Consider the following 18,531-nt stretch of genomic DNA (forward strand, 5'->3'; position numbering starts at 1 on the left):
TTAAAAGATAGATAATCTCTTTATTACCCATTCCTCAGTTTTGCATAACCAACACAGTTATAATAATATACTTTTAACCTCTGTGATTATCTTGCATCTAAGCCTCTGCAAACTGCCCCTTTATTTCAGTTCTTTTGACAGACTTGCAGTTTAGCCAATCAGTGCCTGCTCCCAGATAACTTCAAGTGCACAAGCACAGTGTTATCTATATGTAATATATGAACTAACACCCTCTAGTGGTGAAAAACTGTTAAAATGCATTCTGAAAGAGGTGGGCTTCAAGGTCTAAGAAATTAGCATATGAACCTCCTAAGTTAAGCTTTCAACTAAGAATACCAAGAGAACAAAGCAAAATTGGTGATAACAGTAAATTGGAAAATTGTTTAAAATGACATGCTCTATCTGAATCATAAAAGTTTATTTTGGCCTAGACTGTCCCTTTAACAACTGCTGTTTGATGAAGGTGCTTATGGTTTTGCACCTATCACTACAACAAGTTTTCAGTGTACAATTAAAGGGACATAATACCTAACATTTTTCTTTCATGATTCAGATAAAGCAAGCAATTTAAAAAACAAAAAAATACAATTTAGCTCTATTATCTAATTTGCTTTGTTCTTTTGGTATTCTGGGTTGAAAATAATACCTAGGTAGACTTAGCAGCAGCAATGTATTACTGGGAGCTAGCTGCTAATTGGTGGATACACATATATGCCTTCTTTAATTGGCTAAGCTAATGTATTCAGTTATCTACCAGTAGACACAAAACCCAAATGTTTTCTTTCATGATTCAGATAGAGCTTGCAATCTTAAGCAACTTTCTAATTTACTCCTATTATAAATTTGTCTTTGTTCTCTTGCTATCTTTATTTGACAAAGCAAGAATGTAAGCATAGGAGCCGGCCCATTTTTGCTTCAGCACCTGGGTAGCGCTTGCTTACTGGTGACTGAATGTAGCCACCAATCAGCAAGCACTACCCCAGTGCTGAACCAAAAATGGGCCGTCTATGCTTACATTCCTGCTTTTTCAAATAAAGATAGCAAGAGAACACAGAAAAATTGATAATAGGATTTAATTAGAACTTTGCATAAAATTGCATGCTCTATCAGAACCATGAAAGAAAAAAACATAATTTATGCTTACCTGATAAATTCCTTTCTCCTGTAGTGTAGTCAGTCCACGGGTCATCCATTACTTATGGGATATTAACTCCTCCCTAACAGGAAGTGCAAGAGGATCACCCAAGCAGAGCTGCTATATAGCTCCTCCCCTCTACGTCACACCCAGTCATTCGACCGAAAACCAAACGAGAAAGGAGAAACTATAGGGTGCAGTGGTGACTGGAGTATAATTTAAAATTTAGACCTGCCATAAAAAACAGGGCGGGCCGTGGACTGACTACACTACAGGAGAAAGGAATTTATCAGGTAAGCATAAATTATGTTTTCTCCTGTTAAGTGTAGTCAGCCCACGGGTCATCCATTACTTATGGGATACCAATACCAAAGCTAAAGTACACGGATGACGGGAGGGACAGGCAGGATCTTTATACGGAAGGAACAACTGCCTGAAGAACCTTTCTCCCAAAAACAGCCTCAGAAGAAGCAAAAGTGTCAAATTTGTAAAATTTGTAAAAAGTATGAAGAGAAGACCAAGTTGCAGCCTTGCAAATCTGTTCAACAGAAGCCTCATTCTTAAAGGCCCAAGTGGAAGCCACAGCTCTAGTAGAATGAGCTGTAATCCTTTCAGGAGGCTGCTGTCCAGCAGTCTCATAGGCTAAACGTATTATGCTACAAAGCCAAAAAGAGAGAGGTGTAGCAGATGCTTTTTGACCTCTCCTCTGTCCAGAATAAACGACAAACAGGGAAGAAGTTTGGCGAAAATCTTTAGTTGCCTGTAAATAAAATTTCAGGGCACGGACTATGTCTAGATTGTGCAGAAGTCGTTCCTTCTTTGAAGAAGGGTTAGGGCACAATGATGGAACAACAATCTCTTGATTGATATTCTTGTTAGTGACTACCTTAGGTAAGAACCCAGGTTTAGTACGCAGAACTACCTTATCTGAATGAAAAATCAGATAAGGAGAATCACAATGTAAGGCCGATAACTCAGAGACTCTACGAGCCGAGGAAATAGCGATTAAAAACAGAACTTTCCAAGATAACAGCTTGATATCAATGGAATGAAGGGGTTCAAACGGAACACCCTGTAAAACGTTAAGAACTAAGTTTAAGCTCCACGGTGGAGCTACAGTCTTAAACACAGGCTTAATCCTGGCCAAAGCCTGACAAAAAGCCTGAACGTCTGGAACTTCTGACAGACGTTTGTGTAAAAGGATGGACAGAGCTGAGATCTGTCCCTTTAAAGAACTTGCAGATAAACCCTTTTCTAAACCTTCTTGTAGAAAAGACAATATCCTAGGAATCCTAACCTTACTCCATGAGTAACTCTTGGATTCGCACCAGTGTAAGTATTTACGCCATATCTTATGGTAAATTTTCCTGGTAACAGGTTTCCTAGCCTGTATTAAGGTATCAATTACTGACTCCGAAAATCCACGCTTTGATAAAATCAAGCGTTCAATTTCCATGCAGTCAGCTTCAGAGAAATTAGATTTTGATGTTTGAAAGGACCCTGAATTAGAAGGTCCTGTCTCAGAGGCAGCGACCAAGGTGGACAAGATGACATGTCCACTAGATCTGCATACCAGGTCCTGCGTGGCCACGCAGGCGCTATTAGAATCACCGATGCTTTTTCCTGTTTGATCCTGGCAATCAATCGAGGAAGCATCGGGAACGGTGGAAACAGATAAGCCATGTTGAAGACCCAAGGTGCTGTCAGAGCATCTATCAGCGCCGCTCCCGGGTCCCTGGACCTGGATCCGTAACAAGGAAGTTTGGCGTTCTGGCGAGACGCCATGAGATCCAGATTTGGTTTGCCCCAACGTCGAAGTATTTGGGCAAAGACCTCCGGATGAAGTTCCCACTCCCCCGGATGAAAAGTCTGGCGACTTAAGAAATCCGCCTCCCAGTTCTCCACGCCTGAAATGTGAATCGCTGACAGGTGGCAAGAGTGAGACTCTGCCCAGCGAATAATCTTTGAGACTTCCATCATCGCTAGGGAACTCCTTGTCCCTCCCTGATGATTGATGTAAGCCACAGTCGTGATGTTGTCCGACTGAAACCTGATGAACCTCAGAGTTGCTAACTGACGCCAAGTCAGAAGGGCATTGAGAACTGCTCTCAATTCCAGAATGTTTATTGGAAGGAGACTCTCCTCCTGAGTCCATGATCCCTGAGCCTTCAGGGAATTCCAGACAGCGCCCCAACCTAAAAGGCTGGCGTCTGTTGTTACAATTGTCCAGTCTGGCCTGCTGAAGGGCATCCCCCTGGACAGATGTGGCCGAAAAAGCCACCATAGAAGAGAATCTCTGGTCTCTTGATCCAGATTCAGCATAGGGGACAAATCTGAGTAATCCCCATTCCACTGACTTAGCATGCACAATTGCAGTGGTCTGAGATGCAGGCGTGCAAAAGGTACTATGTCCATTGCCGCTACCATTAAGCCGATTACCTCCATGCATTGAGCCACTGACGGGTGTTGAATGGAATGAAGGACACGGCAAGCATTTAGAAGTTTTGTTAACCTGTCCTCTGTCAGGTAAATTTTCATTTCTACAGAATCTATAAGAGTCCCCAAGAAGGGAACTCTTGTGAGTGGTAAGAGAGAACTCTTTTCTTCGTTCACTTTCCACCCATGCGACCTTAGAAATGCCAGTACTAACTCTGTATGAGACTTGGCAGTTTGGAAGCTTGACGCTTGTATCAGAATGTCGTCTAGGTACGGAGCTACCGATATTCCTCGCGGTCTTAGTACCGCCAGAAGAGAGCCCAGAACCTTTGTAAAGATTCTTGGAGCCGTAGCTAACCCGAAGGGAAGAGCTACAAACTGGTAATGCCTGTCTAGGAAGGCAAACCTTAGATACCGGTAATGATCCTTGTGAATCGGTATGTGAAGGTAGGCATCCTTTAAATCCACTGTGGTCATGTACTGACCTCTTTGGATCATGGGTAAGATTGTCCGAATAGTTTCCATTTTGAACGATGGAACTCTTAGGAATTTGTTTAGGATCTTTAAATCCAATATTGGTCTGAAGGTTCCCTCTTTTTTGGGAACCACAATCAGATTTGAGTAAAACCCTTGTCCGTGTTCCGACCGCGGAACTGGATGGATTACTCCCATTAGTAAAAGGTCTTGTACACAGTGTAGAAACGCCTCTTTCTTTATCTGGTTTGTTGACAACCTTGAAAGATGAAATCTCCCTTGTGGAGGAGAAGCTTTGAAGTCCAGAAGATATCCCTGAGATATGATCTCCAACGCCCAGGGATCCTGGACATCTCTTGCCCAAGCCTGGGCGAAGAGAGAGAGTCTGCCCCCCACTAGATCAGTTTCCGGATCGGGGGCCCTCACTTCATGCTGTCTTAGGGGCAGCAGCAGGTTTTCTGGCCTGCTTGCCCTTGTTCCAGGTCTGTTTAGGTTTCCAGCCTTGTCTGTAGCGAGCAACAGCTCCTTCCTGTTTTGGAGCAGAGGAAGTTGATGCTGCTCCTGCCTTGAAGTTACGAAAGGCACGAAAATTAGACTGTCTAGCCCTTGGTTTGGCTCTGTCTTGAGGCAGGGCATGGCCTTTACCTCCCGTAATATCAGCGATAATTTCTTTCAAACTGGGCCCGAATAATGTCTGCCCCTTGAAAGGTATGTTAAGCAATTTAGATTTAGAAGTCACATCAGCTGACCAGGATTTTAGCCACATCGCTCTGCGCGCCTGAATGGCGAATCCGGAATTCTTAGCCGTAAGTTTAGTTAAGTGTACTACGGCATCAGAAATAAATGAATTAGCTAGCTTAAGGGTTTTAAGCTTGTGTGTAATCTCATCTAATGGAGCTGAGTCAAGGGTCTCTTCCAGAGACTCAAACCAAAATGCTGCCGCAGCCGTGACAGGCGCAATGCATGCAAGGGGTTGCAATATAAAACCTTGTTGAACAAACATTTTCTTAAGGTAACCCTCTAACTTTTTATCCATTGGATCTGAAAAGGCACAGCTATCCTCCACCGGGATAGTGGTACGCTTAGCTAAAGTAGAAACTGCTCCCTCCACCTTAGGGACCGTTTGCCATAAGTCCCGTGTGGTGGCGTCTATTGGAAACATTTTTCTGAATATAGGAGGGGGTGAGAAAGGCACACCGGGTCTATCCCACTCCTTAGTAACAATTTCAGTAAGTCTCTTAGGTATAGGAAAAACGTCAGTACTCTTCGGTACCGCAAAATATTTATCCAACCTACACATTTTCTCTGGGATTGCAACTGTGTTACAATCATTCAGAGCCGCTAACACCTCCCCTAGTAATACACGGAGGTTTTCCAGCTTAAACTTAAAATGTGAAATGTCTGAATCCAGTTTATTTGGATCAGATCCGTCACCCGCAGAATGAAGCTCTCCGTCCTCATGTTCTGTAAATTGTGACGCAGTATCAGACATGGCCCTAGCATTATCAGCGCACTCTGTTCTCACCCCAGAGTGATCTCGTTTACCCCTAAGTTCTGGCAATTTAGACAAAACTTCAGTTATAACATTAGCCATGTCTTGTAAAGTGATTTGTAATGGCCGCCCCGATGTACTTGGCGTTACAATATCACGCACCTCCTGAGCGGGAGATGCAGGTACTGACACGTGAGGCAAGTTAGTCGGCATAACTTCCCCCTCGTTGTCTGGTGAATGTTGCTTAACATGTACAGATTGGCTTTTATTTAAAGTAGCATCAATTCAATTAGTACATAAATTTCTATTGGGCTCCACCTTGGCTTTTGAACATATTGCACAAAGAGATTCCTCTGTGTCAGACATGTTTAAACAAACTAGCAATTAGACTAGCAAGCTTGGAAATACTTTTCAACTGAATTTACAAGCAATATGCAAAACGTTACTGTGCCTTTAAGAAGCACACAAAAAAACTGTCACTTTGATATAACAATGAACCGGTTTAGTTATAGCAATCAATTTTTCATATGAAATGCATTAATTTAGCAAAGGATAGCACCCATCAGCAAATGGATTATTAACCCCTTAATACCAAAAAAACGATTGACAAATAAATACGTTTTTTATCACAGTCAAAGCACAGTCTCACAGGTCTGCTGTGAGTGATTACCTCCCTCAAACTAGTTTTGGAGACCCCTGAGCTCTGTAGAGACGTCCTGGATCATGCAGGGAGAATAAGGAAGACTGTGACTGAATTTTTAATGCGTAGTAAAAGCGCCAAAAATAGGCCCCTCCCACTCTTAATACAGCAGTGGGGAAGCTCAGTAACTGATTTTATGCAAAATAAACGACAGCCAAGTGGAAAATAATGCCCATAAATTTTCACCAAGTACCTCAGAGAAAAAAAAAAAAAAAAAAAAAACGATTAACCTGTCAGTAAACGTTTTAAATATATGAATAAGAATAAAAGCCTGTTGCTAGTCGCTATCACTGCAGAGAGGCTAGAGTTATATGTAAACAGTATTTTCTTAGTGAAGTGCCATTCCCCAGAAATACTTTGGTGCCAACATACATACATAACAGCCTGATACCAGTTACTACTACTGCATTTAAGGCTGTACTTACATTATATCGGTATTAGCAGTATTTTCTCAGTCAATTCCATTCCTTAGAAAATAATATACTGCAACATACCTCTTTGCAGGTGAACCCTGCCCGCTGTCCCCTGTTCTGAAGTTACCTCGCTCCTCAGAATGGCCGAGAACAGCAAATGGATCTTAGTTACGTCCGCTAAGATCATACACAAACTCAGGTAGATTCTTCTTCTAATACTGCCTGAGAAGAAACAACACACTCCGGTGCTGTTTAAAATAACAAACTTTTGATTGAAGTAATAAAAAACTAAATTTAATAACCACACTCCTCTCACACATCCTATCTATTAGTTAGGTGCAAGAGAATGACTGGGTGTGATGTAGAGGGGAGGAGCTATATAGCAGCTCTGCTTGGGTGATCCTCTTGCACTTCCTGTTAGGGAGGAGTTAATATCCCATAAGTAATGGATGACCCGTGGACTGACTACACTTAACAGGAGAAATGGGGTTTTGGGTCCCTTTAACCCCTTGAGTGCTAATGACGGCTCTGAGCCGTCACAGAGTTTCCCACTCTGGTGCTGACGGCTCTGAGCCGTCACTAGCAATCTCCCAACCTGAGGGAGATCTGGGGGCTCCCACCCGCTCCTACCCTGGCGATCGGTGCTGCATAATGAAAGGCATCGCCGGGGCTTCCGTTTTGCGTGGTGACGTCACCCGTAATAAACGTGATGACATCACCGGGCAACTTTATTTAACATTAACAATGTTAAATATAGGAGCAGGGGGCATGCTGCTTAGAAGCCTGTATCTCAGGCATCTAAGTAGCTACAGACTCCCAAGACCCACCGTTGGAAAGGTAATCGCCTAACCTTAAACCTCTGAAATAAATAAAAATTAAAAAAAATTTTTTTTAAAAAATATTAAATAAAAACCCCTTTAAGAAAACCTTAGCACCCAGGTGGGAAAGTGCTTAGCACTCAAAGGGTTAAAAAAAGACTGGAAACATAAACAAAACATACACAAATAACTTTTATAAGTAGACAGAGAGATAGTAGCACATACTATATCTCCATAACTAGTAACGAATGCCCCCTCACCTTCTTTTTGAGTGTCATGGCGCTCCGCAAGTGGATGGCCAGCTGCCGTATATATATGAAGATGTGCTGATATGAAGCCTGAACATCCAGTGAGTACATCTCAGTTAGAGTGCGCTGCATGAAGTTTATCATTGGAAGAGCATTGGGTGATGTAAATTTGGAATTCTTTACATAAGAGATGTACATCTTCTACAAAAGGAACAAGAAAATAAAGATGGTACATACAGGTACATTGGAAACATGAAATGCTACATAGAACTGTATTAGATTTAAAGGGACTGATACTCATATGCTAAATCACTTGAAACTGATGCAGTATAACTATAAAAAGCTGACAGGAAAATATCACCTGAGCATCTCTATGTAAAAAAGGAAGATATTTTACCTCACAATCTCCTCAGCTCAGCAGAGTAAGTTCTGTGTAAAATGTTATACTCCGCTGCTGCCCAGCTGCAGGTAAAAAAAAATAATGAAGAAATGAACAGCAGCCAATTAGCATCAGCAGTGCTGAGGTCATGAACTCTTTTACTGTGATCTCATGAGATTTCACTTAACTCTCATGAGATTTCATAGTGAACTTCCTTAAACTAAATAGGGAAATAACACGAGAGTGCACAGATATACTGATTTGCTGCTTAGAAATCCTTTACAATGGGATGTGGCTACTGAGGAACTTTTGAGGTAAAATATCTTTTTTTTTACCTAGAAATGTTCAGGCGATATTTTCTAATCAGCTTTTTACAGCTATGCTGCATCACTTTCAAGTGTTTCAACATTTGGGTATTATGGCCCTTTAAAAAGAAGTAAAAACTGGTCAAGCAGCTAAGCCCATCAAAGAGTAGCTAATGCCATCCTCACCCCCAATTAGTCTTTGCCCCCTTAAAGGGACATGAAACCCAATTTTTTTTTCTTTCATGATTCAAATAGAAAATAAAATTTTTAAAAAGTTATCAAATTTGCATCATTCTTATGTTATTCTTTGTTGAAGAAATATCTAGATAGGTAGCATGCACCTGTTTTGAGCACTACATGACAGGAAATAGAGCTGCCATCTGCTGCTCTTGGAAATATACAACATTGTTGTAAAACTGCGGAGGTTAGTGCTGCAGACATGTGAATGCTCCTGAACTTACATTCCTGCGTTTCAACAAAGAAAATCTGACAATAGAAGTAAATCGAAAAGCTGTTTAACATTGTATGCTCTATCTGAATCATGAAAGAAAAAATGTGGGTTATATGTCCCTTTAACTCAGGAAAAACAAAATGTATGCTTACCTGATCAATTTATTTCTCTTGTGGTGTATCCAGTCCATGGGTTCATCCATTACTTGTGGGATATTCTCCTTCCCAACAGGAAGCTGCAAGAGGACACCCACAGCAGAGCTGTCTATATAGCTCCTCCCCTAATTGCCATCCCCAGTCATTCGACCGAAGACAAGCAAGAAAAAAAGGAGAAACTATAGGGTGCAGTGGTGACTGTAGTTTAAAAATAAAAAACACCTGCCTTAAAATGACAGGGCGGGCCGTGGACTGGATACACCACAAGAGAAATAAATTTATCAGGTAAGCATAAATTTTGTTTTCTCTTGTAAAGGTGTATCCAGTCCACGGGTTCATCCATTACTTGTGGGATACCAATACCAAAGCTTTAGGACACGGATGAAGGGAGGGACAAGGCAGGAACTTAAAAACGGAAGGCACCACTGCCTGTAAGACCTTTCTCCCAAAAATAACCTTCGAAGAAGCAAAAGTATCAAATTTATAGAATTTAGAAAAAGGTATGAAGCGAAGACCAAGTCGCCGCCTTACAAATCTGTTCAACAGAGGCTCATGTTTAAAAGCCCATGTGGAAGCTACTGCTCTAGTAGAATGAGCTGCAATTCTTTCAGGAGGCTGCTGGCCAGTAGTCTCATAAGCAAAGCGTATTATACTTCTTAGCCAAAAAGAAAGAAGTTGCCGAAGCATTTTGGCCACTCCTCTGTCCAGAGTAGACAACAAACAAAGCAGATGTTTGACGAAAATCCTTCGTAGATTGTAAATAAAACTTTAAAGCACAAACCACATCAAGATTGTGTAATAGACGTTCCTTCTTTGAAGAAGGATTAGGACATTGTTGTTCCTTCACTATCTCCTGATTGATATTCTTATTAGATACCACCTTAGGAAGAAACCCAGGTTTGGTACGTAACACTACCTTATCTGCATGGAAAATCAGATAAGGGGAATCACATTGTAAAGCAGATAACTCCGAAAAACTCTTCGAGCCGAGGAGATAGCTCCTAAAAACAGAACTTTCCAAGATTAAAGCTAATATCTATGGAATGCAAAGGTTCAAACGGAACCCCTTGAAGAACTTTAAGAACTAAATTTAAACTCCATGGTGGAGCAACAGGTTTAAACACAGGCTTGATTCTAACTAAAGCCTGACAAAACGCCTGAACGTCTGGAACCTCAGCCAGACGTTTGTGCAAAAGAATAGACAGAGCAGAAATCTGTCCCTTTAAGGAACTAGCTGACAAACCCTTCTCCAATCCTTCTTGGAGAAAAGATAATATCCTAGGAATCCTGAACTTACTCCATGAGTAACCCTTGGATTCACACCAATGAGGATATTTACACCATATCTTATGATAGATTTTGATGTTTGAAGGGACTTTGAAGTAGAAGGTCCTGCCTTAGCGGCAGAGTCCATGGTGGAAAGGATGACATGTCCACCAGATCTGCATACCAAGTCCTGCGTGGCCACGTAGGGGCTATCAAGATCACCGAAGCTCTCTCCTGCTTGATCTTGGCAATCAGACGAGGGAGCAGAGGCAATGGTGGAAACACATAAGCCAGGCTGAAGGACCAGGGCACTGCAAGAGCATCTATCAGCGTTGCCTTGGGATCCCTGGACCTGGACCCGTAACAAGGAAGCTTGGCGTTCTGACGAGACGCCATGAGATCCAGTTCTGGTTTGCCCCAAAGTTGGATCAACTGGGCAAATACCTCCGGATGGAGCTCCTACTCCCCCGGATGAAAAGTCTGCCGACTTAGAAAATCCGCCTCCCAGTTCTCTACTCCTGGGATATGGATAGCTGAGAGATGGCAAGAGTGAACCTCTGCCCATAGAATTATCTTTGATACCTCCAACATTGCCAGGAGGCTCCTTGTTCCCCCCTGATGGTTGATATAGGCTACAGTCGTGATGTTGTCCGACTGAAATCTGATGAACCTGACCGCAGCTAGCTGAGGCCAAGCCTGAAGAGCATTGCATATCGCTCTTAGTTCCAGAATGTTTATCGGAAGGAGTGCCTCCTCCTGAGTCCACGAACCCTGAGCCTTCAGGGAGTTCCAGACTGCACCCCAGCCCAGAAGGCTGGCATCTGTCGTTACTATAGTCCATTCTGGCCTGCGGAAACTCATTCCCTTGGACAGATGGACCCGAGATAGCCACCAGAGAAGAGAATCACTGGTCTCTTGATCCAGATTTAGTAGAGGGGACAAATCTGTGGAATCCCCATTCCACTGATTGAGCATGCAAAGTTGCAGTGGTCTGAGATGTAGGCGGGCAAACGGAACTATGTCCATTGCCGCTACCATTAAGCCGATTACCTCCATACACTGAGCCACTGACAGACGAGAAATGGAATAAAGAGCACGGCAGGGAGTTACAAGTTTTGACAACCTGACCTCTGTCAGATAAATCTTCATTTCTACTCAATCTATCAGAGTTCCTAGGAAGGAAACTTGTGAGAGGTGAGAGAGAACTATTTCCTTCGTTCACCTTCCACCCGTGAGACCTTAGGAATGCCAGAAAAATGTCCGTATGGGACCTGGCGATTTGAAAAGTTGACGCCTGTATCAGGATGTTGTCTAGGTAAGGGGCTACTGCTATACCCCGTGGTCTTAGAACCGCCAGAAGGGACCCTAGAACCTTTGTAAAGATTATTGGTGCCGTGGCTAACCCGAAGGGAAGAGCCACAAACTGGTAATGCCTGTCTAGGAAGGCGAACCTGATGATGATCCCTGTGTATCAGAATATGTAGATAAGCATCCTTTAAATCCACGGTAGTCATATATTGACCCTCCTGGATCATAGGTAGGATGGTTCGAATAGTCTCCATCTTGAAGGATGGGACCCTGAGAAATTTGTTTAGGATCTTGAGATCCAAGATTGGTCTGAAAGTTCCCTCTTTCTTGGGAACTATAAACAGATTTGAATTGAAGCCCTGCCCCTGTTCCTCCTTTGGAACTGGGTAGATCACTCCCATAACTAGTAGGTCTTCAACGCAATGTAAGAATGCCTCTCTCTTTATCTGGTTTGCAGATAATTGTGAGAGATGAAATCTCCCCTTTGGAGATGAAGCTTTGAAATCCAGAAGATATCCCTGGGAAACAATCTCCAGAGCCCAGGGATCCTGGACGTCTCTTGCCCAAGCCTGGGCGAAGAGAGAAAGTCTGCCCCCCACTAGATCCGGTCCCGGATCGGGGGCTACTCCTTCATGCCGTCTTAGAGGCAGCAGCAGGCTTTTTGGCCTGTTTCCCCTTGTTCCAAGCCTGGTTAGGTCTCCAGACTGGCTTGGACTGGGCAAAATTTCCCTCGTTTTGTAGAAGAAGAAGAAGATGAAGCTGCGCCACTCTTGAAGTTCCGAAAGGAACAAAAATTAGTCTGTTTGGTCCTTAACTTGTTGGACCTATCCTGGGGAAGGGCGTGGCCTTTTCCTCCAGTAATATCAGAAATGATCTCCTTCAGTCCAGGCCCAAATAGGGTCTGCCCTTTGAAGGGGATCTTGAGAAGCTTAGACTTTGAAGTGACATCAGCTGACCAGGATTTAAGCCATAGCGCCCTACGTGCCTGAATGGCAAAACCTGAATTTTTAGCCGTTAGCTTGGTTAAATGAAAAACGGCGTCAGAAATAAATGAATTGGCTAACTTAAGAGCTTTAAGCCTGTCAAGGATATCATCCAACGGGGTCTCTACCTGTAAAGCCTCCTCCAGAAAGCCGCTGCAGCAGTGACTGGGGCAATGCATGCAAGAGGCTGGAGAATAAAACCTTGTTGTATAAAGATTTTCTAAAGGAAACCCTCTAATTTCTTATCCATAGGATCTAGGAAAGCACAACTGTCCTCGACAGGAATAGTTGTACGCTTAGCTAGGGTAGAGACTGCTCCCTCCACCTTAGGGACCGTCTGCCACAAGTCCTGTGTAGCGGCATCTATAGGAAACATTTTCTTAAAAGCAGGAGGGGGAGAGAACGGCACACCTGGTCTATCCCATTCCTTAGTAATAATTTCTGAAAACCTCTTAGGGATTGGAAAAACATCAGTGTAAACAGGCACTGCAAAGTATTTGTCCATTTTACACACTTTCTCTGGGACTACAATGGTGTCAGTGTCATCCAGAGTTGCTAAAACCTCCCTGAGCACCACGCGGAGGTGTTCAAGCTTAAATTTAAATGCTGTCATTTCAGAGTCAGACTGAAGTAACGCCTTCCCTGAATCAGAGAAGTCACCCACAGATAGAAGCTCTCCTGCTTCAACTTCTGCACATTGTGAGGGTATATCAGACATAGCTACTAAAGCGTCAGAGAGCTCTGTATTTGTTCTAGCCCCAGAGCTGTCCCGCTTTCCTTGTAACCCTGGCAGTTTGGACAATACCTCTGGGAGGGTATGATTCATAACTGCCGCCATGTCTTGTAAAGTAAACGCATTGGACGCGCTAGATGTACTTGGCGTCCCTTGAGCGGGAGTTATAGGTTCTGACACGTGGGGAGAGCTAGATGGCATAACCTCCCTTTTGTCAGTCTCAGAAACCTCAGGTGATAAATCTTTAAAAGCCATAATATGGTCTTTATAACTTATAGAAAGGTCAGTGCATTTGGTACACATTCTAAGAAGGGGTTCCACAATGGCTTCTAAACATAATGAACAAGGAGTTTCCTCTATGTCAGACATGTTTAACAGACTAGTAATGAGACCAGCAAGCTTGGAAAACACTTTAATAAATGTGAAAAAAGCAATAATAAAAAATGGTACTGTGCCTTTAAGAGAAAAAAAACTACCACATAAACTGCAAAACAGTGAAAAAAAATTAGTAAACTACGAAATTTTTACAGTGTGTATAAGGGACTAAAACAGCATTGCACCCACTTGCAAATGGATGATTAACCCCTCAGGCCCAAAAACAAATTAGAAAAACATTAAACCTGTTAACAGTCAAACACACTGCCACAGATCTGCTGTGGCTCCAACCTGCCCTTAAAAACTATTTTTGCAGGAATAAAACCCTCTATAGAGGTCCTATAAGCCAGAGGACTCCTTCAGGGAAGCTGGATGTCTCAGACTGAAAACGAAAATAGGCCCCTCCCACCATGCACTCAGTCAGAGGGCCTTAAAAAAGTACTCCTAGGAGTAATCTAACAAGCCATGTGGAAACTAGGCCCCAAATAAAGATTTATCACCCTCAGAGAAAAAACGTTTTTATTTATAAATCATGCAAACGTTTTTACACTAAGTAATATAGGTATTAACATGAATATTATCCCTTTTTGCAAGCATGATCCCAGTTGTTGTTAAATCACTGTATCGGGCTTACCTTAAATATACCAGGCACTGTCAGCATTTTCTAGACCTTATCATCTCTCTAGAAAAAAATATACTGAACATACCTCAAAGCAGACAATCTGCAGACCGTCCCCCCAACTGAAGTTTTCTTTCCATACTCTTCAGTTATGTGTGAGAATAGCAATGGACCTTAGTTACAAACCGCTAAGATCATCAAACCTCCAGGCAGAAGTCTTCTTCCAATTTCTGCCTGAGAGTAAAAACAGTACAACGCCGGTACCGTTTAAAAATAACAAACTTTTGATTGAAGGTAAAAACTACACTAAGTCACCACATCTCTCTTGATACTTCCTTTCTTGTCGAGAGCTGCAAGAGAATGACTGAGGATGGCAGTTAGGGGAGGAGCTATATAGACAGCTCTGCTGTGGGTGTCCTCTTGCAACTTCCTGTTGGGAAGGAGAATATCCCACAAGTAATGGATGAACCCGTGGACTGGATACACCTTTACAAGAGAAAAGTGACTTGCGCAACTCTCAGCAGCAGAAAGTAATCCATAACACCTTTTCCCAATACAATGGCAACCCTCACCCAATAGAGAATGGTTATATCACCCTTGCCAAGCAGATATTGGTCAATGGCACCCATGCGCAATAGAGCTTAAATTTGTGCTACCCTCTTTTACTAATTACTGGCAACACACAGACGGTAGATAAGAACCAAAAAGGCCCATCAAGTCTACCCATATTACATGTTACTTTTTCCCCAGGCATTTTTGAATTACTTTACAGTCTTTGTGTTTACCACCTCAAATAGAAGTTTATTCCATAAATTCACCACCCTTTGTGTAAAAAAAAAAATGCTTCCTCAAATTTCTCCTCAATCGGTTACCCTCTAATTTTAGATTATGACTGGTGCAAAACATTTTATACTATATATTGTGACAGGTGCAAAACATTTTATACACTCAACCTATAAGTTTGTCTGGGGTAGTTTTCATCTCACATGCATGAAATATCTACTTATGGACTCCATGTTATGTGAAAAAGTATGAGATACCTTTTGTTTATTTCTTACCTTAAGAACTGGGTTGAGGTACGTGTCTTGTCTGTACCTGCAGATTTTATTCAGTACCAAAAAAGCCAACACTCTGACAGTCTCTTCCCCTGTGCTCCACAGTGTAATTGTGTGCTGGAGAGAAACAAAAGAGAGACGAGAGAGACAGAGAGAGAGAGAGAGAGAGAGAGACAGACAGACAGAGACAGACAGAGACAGAGAGAAGAGAAAAAGAGAGAGAGAGAAAAGAGAAAAAGAGAGAGAGAGAGAAAAGAGAAAAAGAGAGAGAGAGAGAGAAAAAGAGAGAGAGAGAGAGAGAAAGAAAAAGAGAGAGAGAAAGAAAAAGAGAGAGAGAGAGAAAGAAAAAGAGAGAGAGAAAGAAAAAGAGAGAGAGAAAGAGAGAGAGAGAAAGAGAGAGAGAGAAAAAGAGAGAGAGAGAGAAAAAGAGAGAGAGAGAGAGAGAGAGAGAAAGAAAAAGAGAGAGAGAAAGAAAAAGAGAGAAAGAAAAAGAGAGAGAGAAAGAAAGAGAGAGAGAAAGAAAAAGAGAGAGAGAAAGAAAAAGAGAGAGAGAGAGAAAAAGAGAGAGAGAGAGAGAGAGAAAGAAAGAAAGAAAGAAAGAAAGAAAGAAAGAAAGAGAGAGAGAGAGAGAGAGAGAGAGAGAGAGAGAGAAAGAAAGAGAAGAGAAAAAGAGAGAGAGGAGAGAAAAAGAGAGAGGAGAGAAAAAGAGAGAGAGGAGAGAAAACATTATATAATAGGACTACAATCTCCAACAATAAAAATGCATGTTTATCTGCATGTAGCTATTTCACAAATGGCAATAAAAACAGTTGCCAGAGATGCCAATATACTACTGTAGCTGTAAACTTTTCTACCCAATAGAAATAACACCACTCTATTTAACATTTTTGTTTTCTTTTGGTGCATCCAAGTAATATTAAAAAGGGTCACAAATCGCCTTGTAATTACAAAGATTGTGCAGTACTAAAATAAAGGGACGTACTAGTGGAGTGTGATTTGTTTATGAATAAAGTAATACCTTGTTTGCTGCATTTTTCCCCCAAAAGGTAACTCTACCCATATTTGAAGGGGCCATTCCAGACTTGCTACTGTCACACAAAGTCAATGTCCTTTTGTGAAAAGTATGTACTCTGTGCTGAGGCCAATTATGGACAGATAAATGGCATATTTAAAAAGGGACAGTGTTCCCTAAATGTTTCTCCCCTTTAATTTGTTTCCAAATATCAATTTTACCTGCTGGGGTGTATTCAATTGTTTACAAATAGACAAATCACCATTATTTCAGCATTTGAAATAGCTGATTTTGCCTGTGGTATCCCTACCTTTACTGAAAGTTTCTATACTACAAAAAAAGGATATCTAAACATAGCTAGCAGAGAAATCACACTTCCAGTGAGGGTTAGGAGGCATATGGAATATAATGTTAACTTTCAATTGTACTCTCTAAGCATTGGGCTTTGGTTAAGAGAAAATAGATAAAAGAAGCAGGTGTATGTGTGTGTACAGAAAGTGATAAAAAAGGAGATCTGGTTTCACTGCATGCGTAACCCATTTTAATTGGTTGTGATTTTAAAGATTTCATATACAAAAATAAACACATTTTACATATATTATATATTTTGTGCAGTTGGCATAATTAATTCAAAACACGTTCAGGAAAAAAACAATTTTACAGTACACAGCCCTTTTAACCCCTTAACGACCAACGACGTATGGGGTACGTCCTGCAAAAAAATACAGTTAATGACCAAGGACGTACCCCATACGTCGTTGGTCTTTGAAAGCAGTGGAAGCGATCCTGATAGCTTCCAGCTGCTTTCATGTTATTGCAGTGATGCCTCAATATTGAGGCATCCTGCAATAACTGTTTTTAGCCATCCGATGCAGAGAGCCACTCTGTGGCCCTCTCTGCATCGGCTACCGATGGCCGTTATCGTTGGTGGGTGGGAGCTCATCCAGGGAGGGCAGTTATTGGTGGAGGAGGGGGGAGGGATCTAGTGCGGGTGCGTGCACGGGCACGAGAGTCGTGCACGGGTGCGCGCGTGCACGTGATGTCTATCAAAACAGCATCAATATGCTGTAGATCTGGAGGGTGGGAGAGAGGACAGGGGAGGGTGGGATTTTGAAATCAAGGCATCAGGGAGAGGGTGGGGGGTTGGATGTTGGTGGGGGGGGCAGCTACACTACAGAAATAAATAAAATATTTAAAAAAAAATAAAAAAAAAAATACATTATTATTTTTCAAACTGGGTACTGGCAGACAGCTGCCAGTACCCAATATGGTGCCCAATAAAGGCAGAGGGGGGGGGTTAAAGAGCTGTTTGAGGGGGGATGAGGGAGGTTGGGGGCTAAGGGGGGTCCTACACAGCAGAATAATTTTTTTTTTATTTATTTTTTTTAAAAAAACCTAAAACTTTTATTTTAGTACTGACAGATTTTCTGCCAGTACTTAAGATGGCGGGGACAATTGTGGGGTGGGGAAGTGAGCTGTTTGGGAGGGATCAGGGGGTGGGATGTGTCAGGTGGGAGGCTGATCTCTACACTAAAGCTAAAATTAACCCTGCAAGCTCCCTACAAGCTACCTAATTAACTCCTTCACTGCTAGACATAATATACGTGTGATGCGCAGCGGCATTTAGCGACCTTCTAACTACCAAAAAGCAACGCCAAAGCCATATATGTCTGCTGTTTCTGAACAAAGGGGATCCCAGAGAAGCATTTACAACAATTTGTGCCATAATTGCACAAGCTGTTTGTAAATAATTTCAGTGAGAAACCTAAAATTGTGAAATATTTAAAGTTTTTTTTAATTTGATCGCATTTGGTGGTGAAATGGTGGCATGAAATATACCAAAATGGGCCTAGATCAATACTTGGGGTTGTTTACTACACTACAGCTAAAATTAACCCTACAAGCTCCCTACATGCTCCCTAATTAACCCCTTCACTGCTGCGCATAATACACGTGTGGTGCGCAGTGGCATTTAGCGGCCTTCTAATTACCAAAAAGCAACGTAAAAGCCATATATGTCTGCTATTTCTGAACAAAGGGGATCCCAGAGAAGCATTTAAAACCATTTGTGCAATAATTGCACAAGCTGTTTGTAAATAATTTCAGTGAGAAACCTAAAGTTTGTGGAAAAATTTGTGAAAAAGTGAACTTTTTTTTTTATTTGATCGCATTTG

The 18,531-nt window shown here is 42.0% G+C and overlaps 1 protein-coding gene across 1 annotated transcript in view; it reads right to left on the minus strand.

Moving 5' to 3' along the window:
* Positions 1-18,531, minus strand: part of NOC2L (NOC2 like nucleolar associated transcriptional repressor) — a 274,391-nt gene that overhangs the window by 233,069 nt on the left and 22,791 nt on the right. The window contains exons 9-10 of the mRNA XM_053690456.1: positions 15,349-15,462; positions 7,729-7,917 (exon numbers count right to left, since the gene is read on the minus strand). Coding sequence (XP_053546431.1) covers positions 7,729-7,917; positions 15,349-15,462 — 303 coding nt within the window. The remainder of the gene's footprint in view (positions 1-7,728; positions 7,918-15,348; positions 15,463-18,531) is intronic.

The sequence above is a fragment of the Bombina bombina genome, chromosome 8 (assembly GCF_027579735.1).
Source record: "Bombina bombina isolate aBomBom1 chromosome 8, aBomBom1.pri, whole genome shotgun sequence".
In the NCBI taxonomy this organism is placed as follows: Eukaryota; Metazoa; Chordata; class Amphibia; order Anura; family Bombinatoridae; genus Bombina; species Bombina bombina.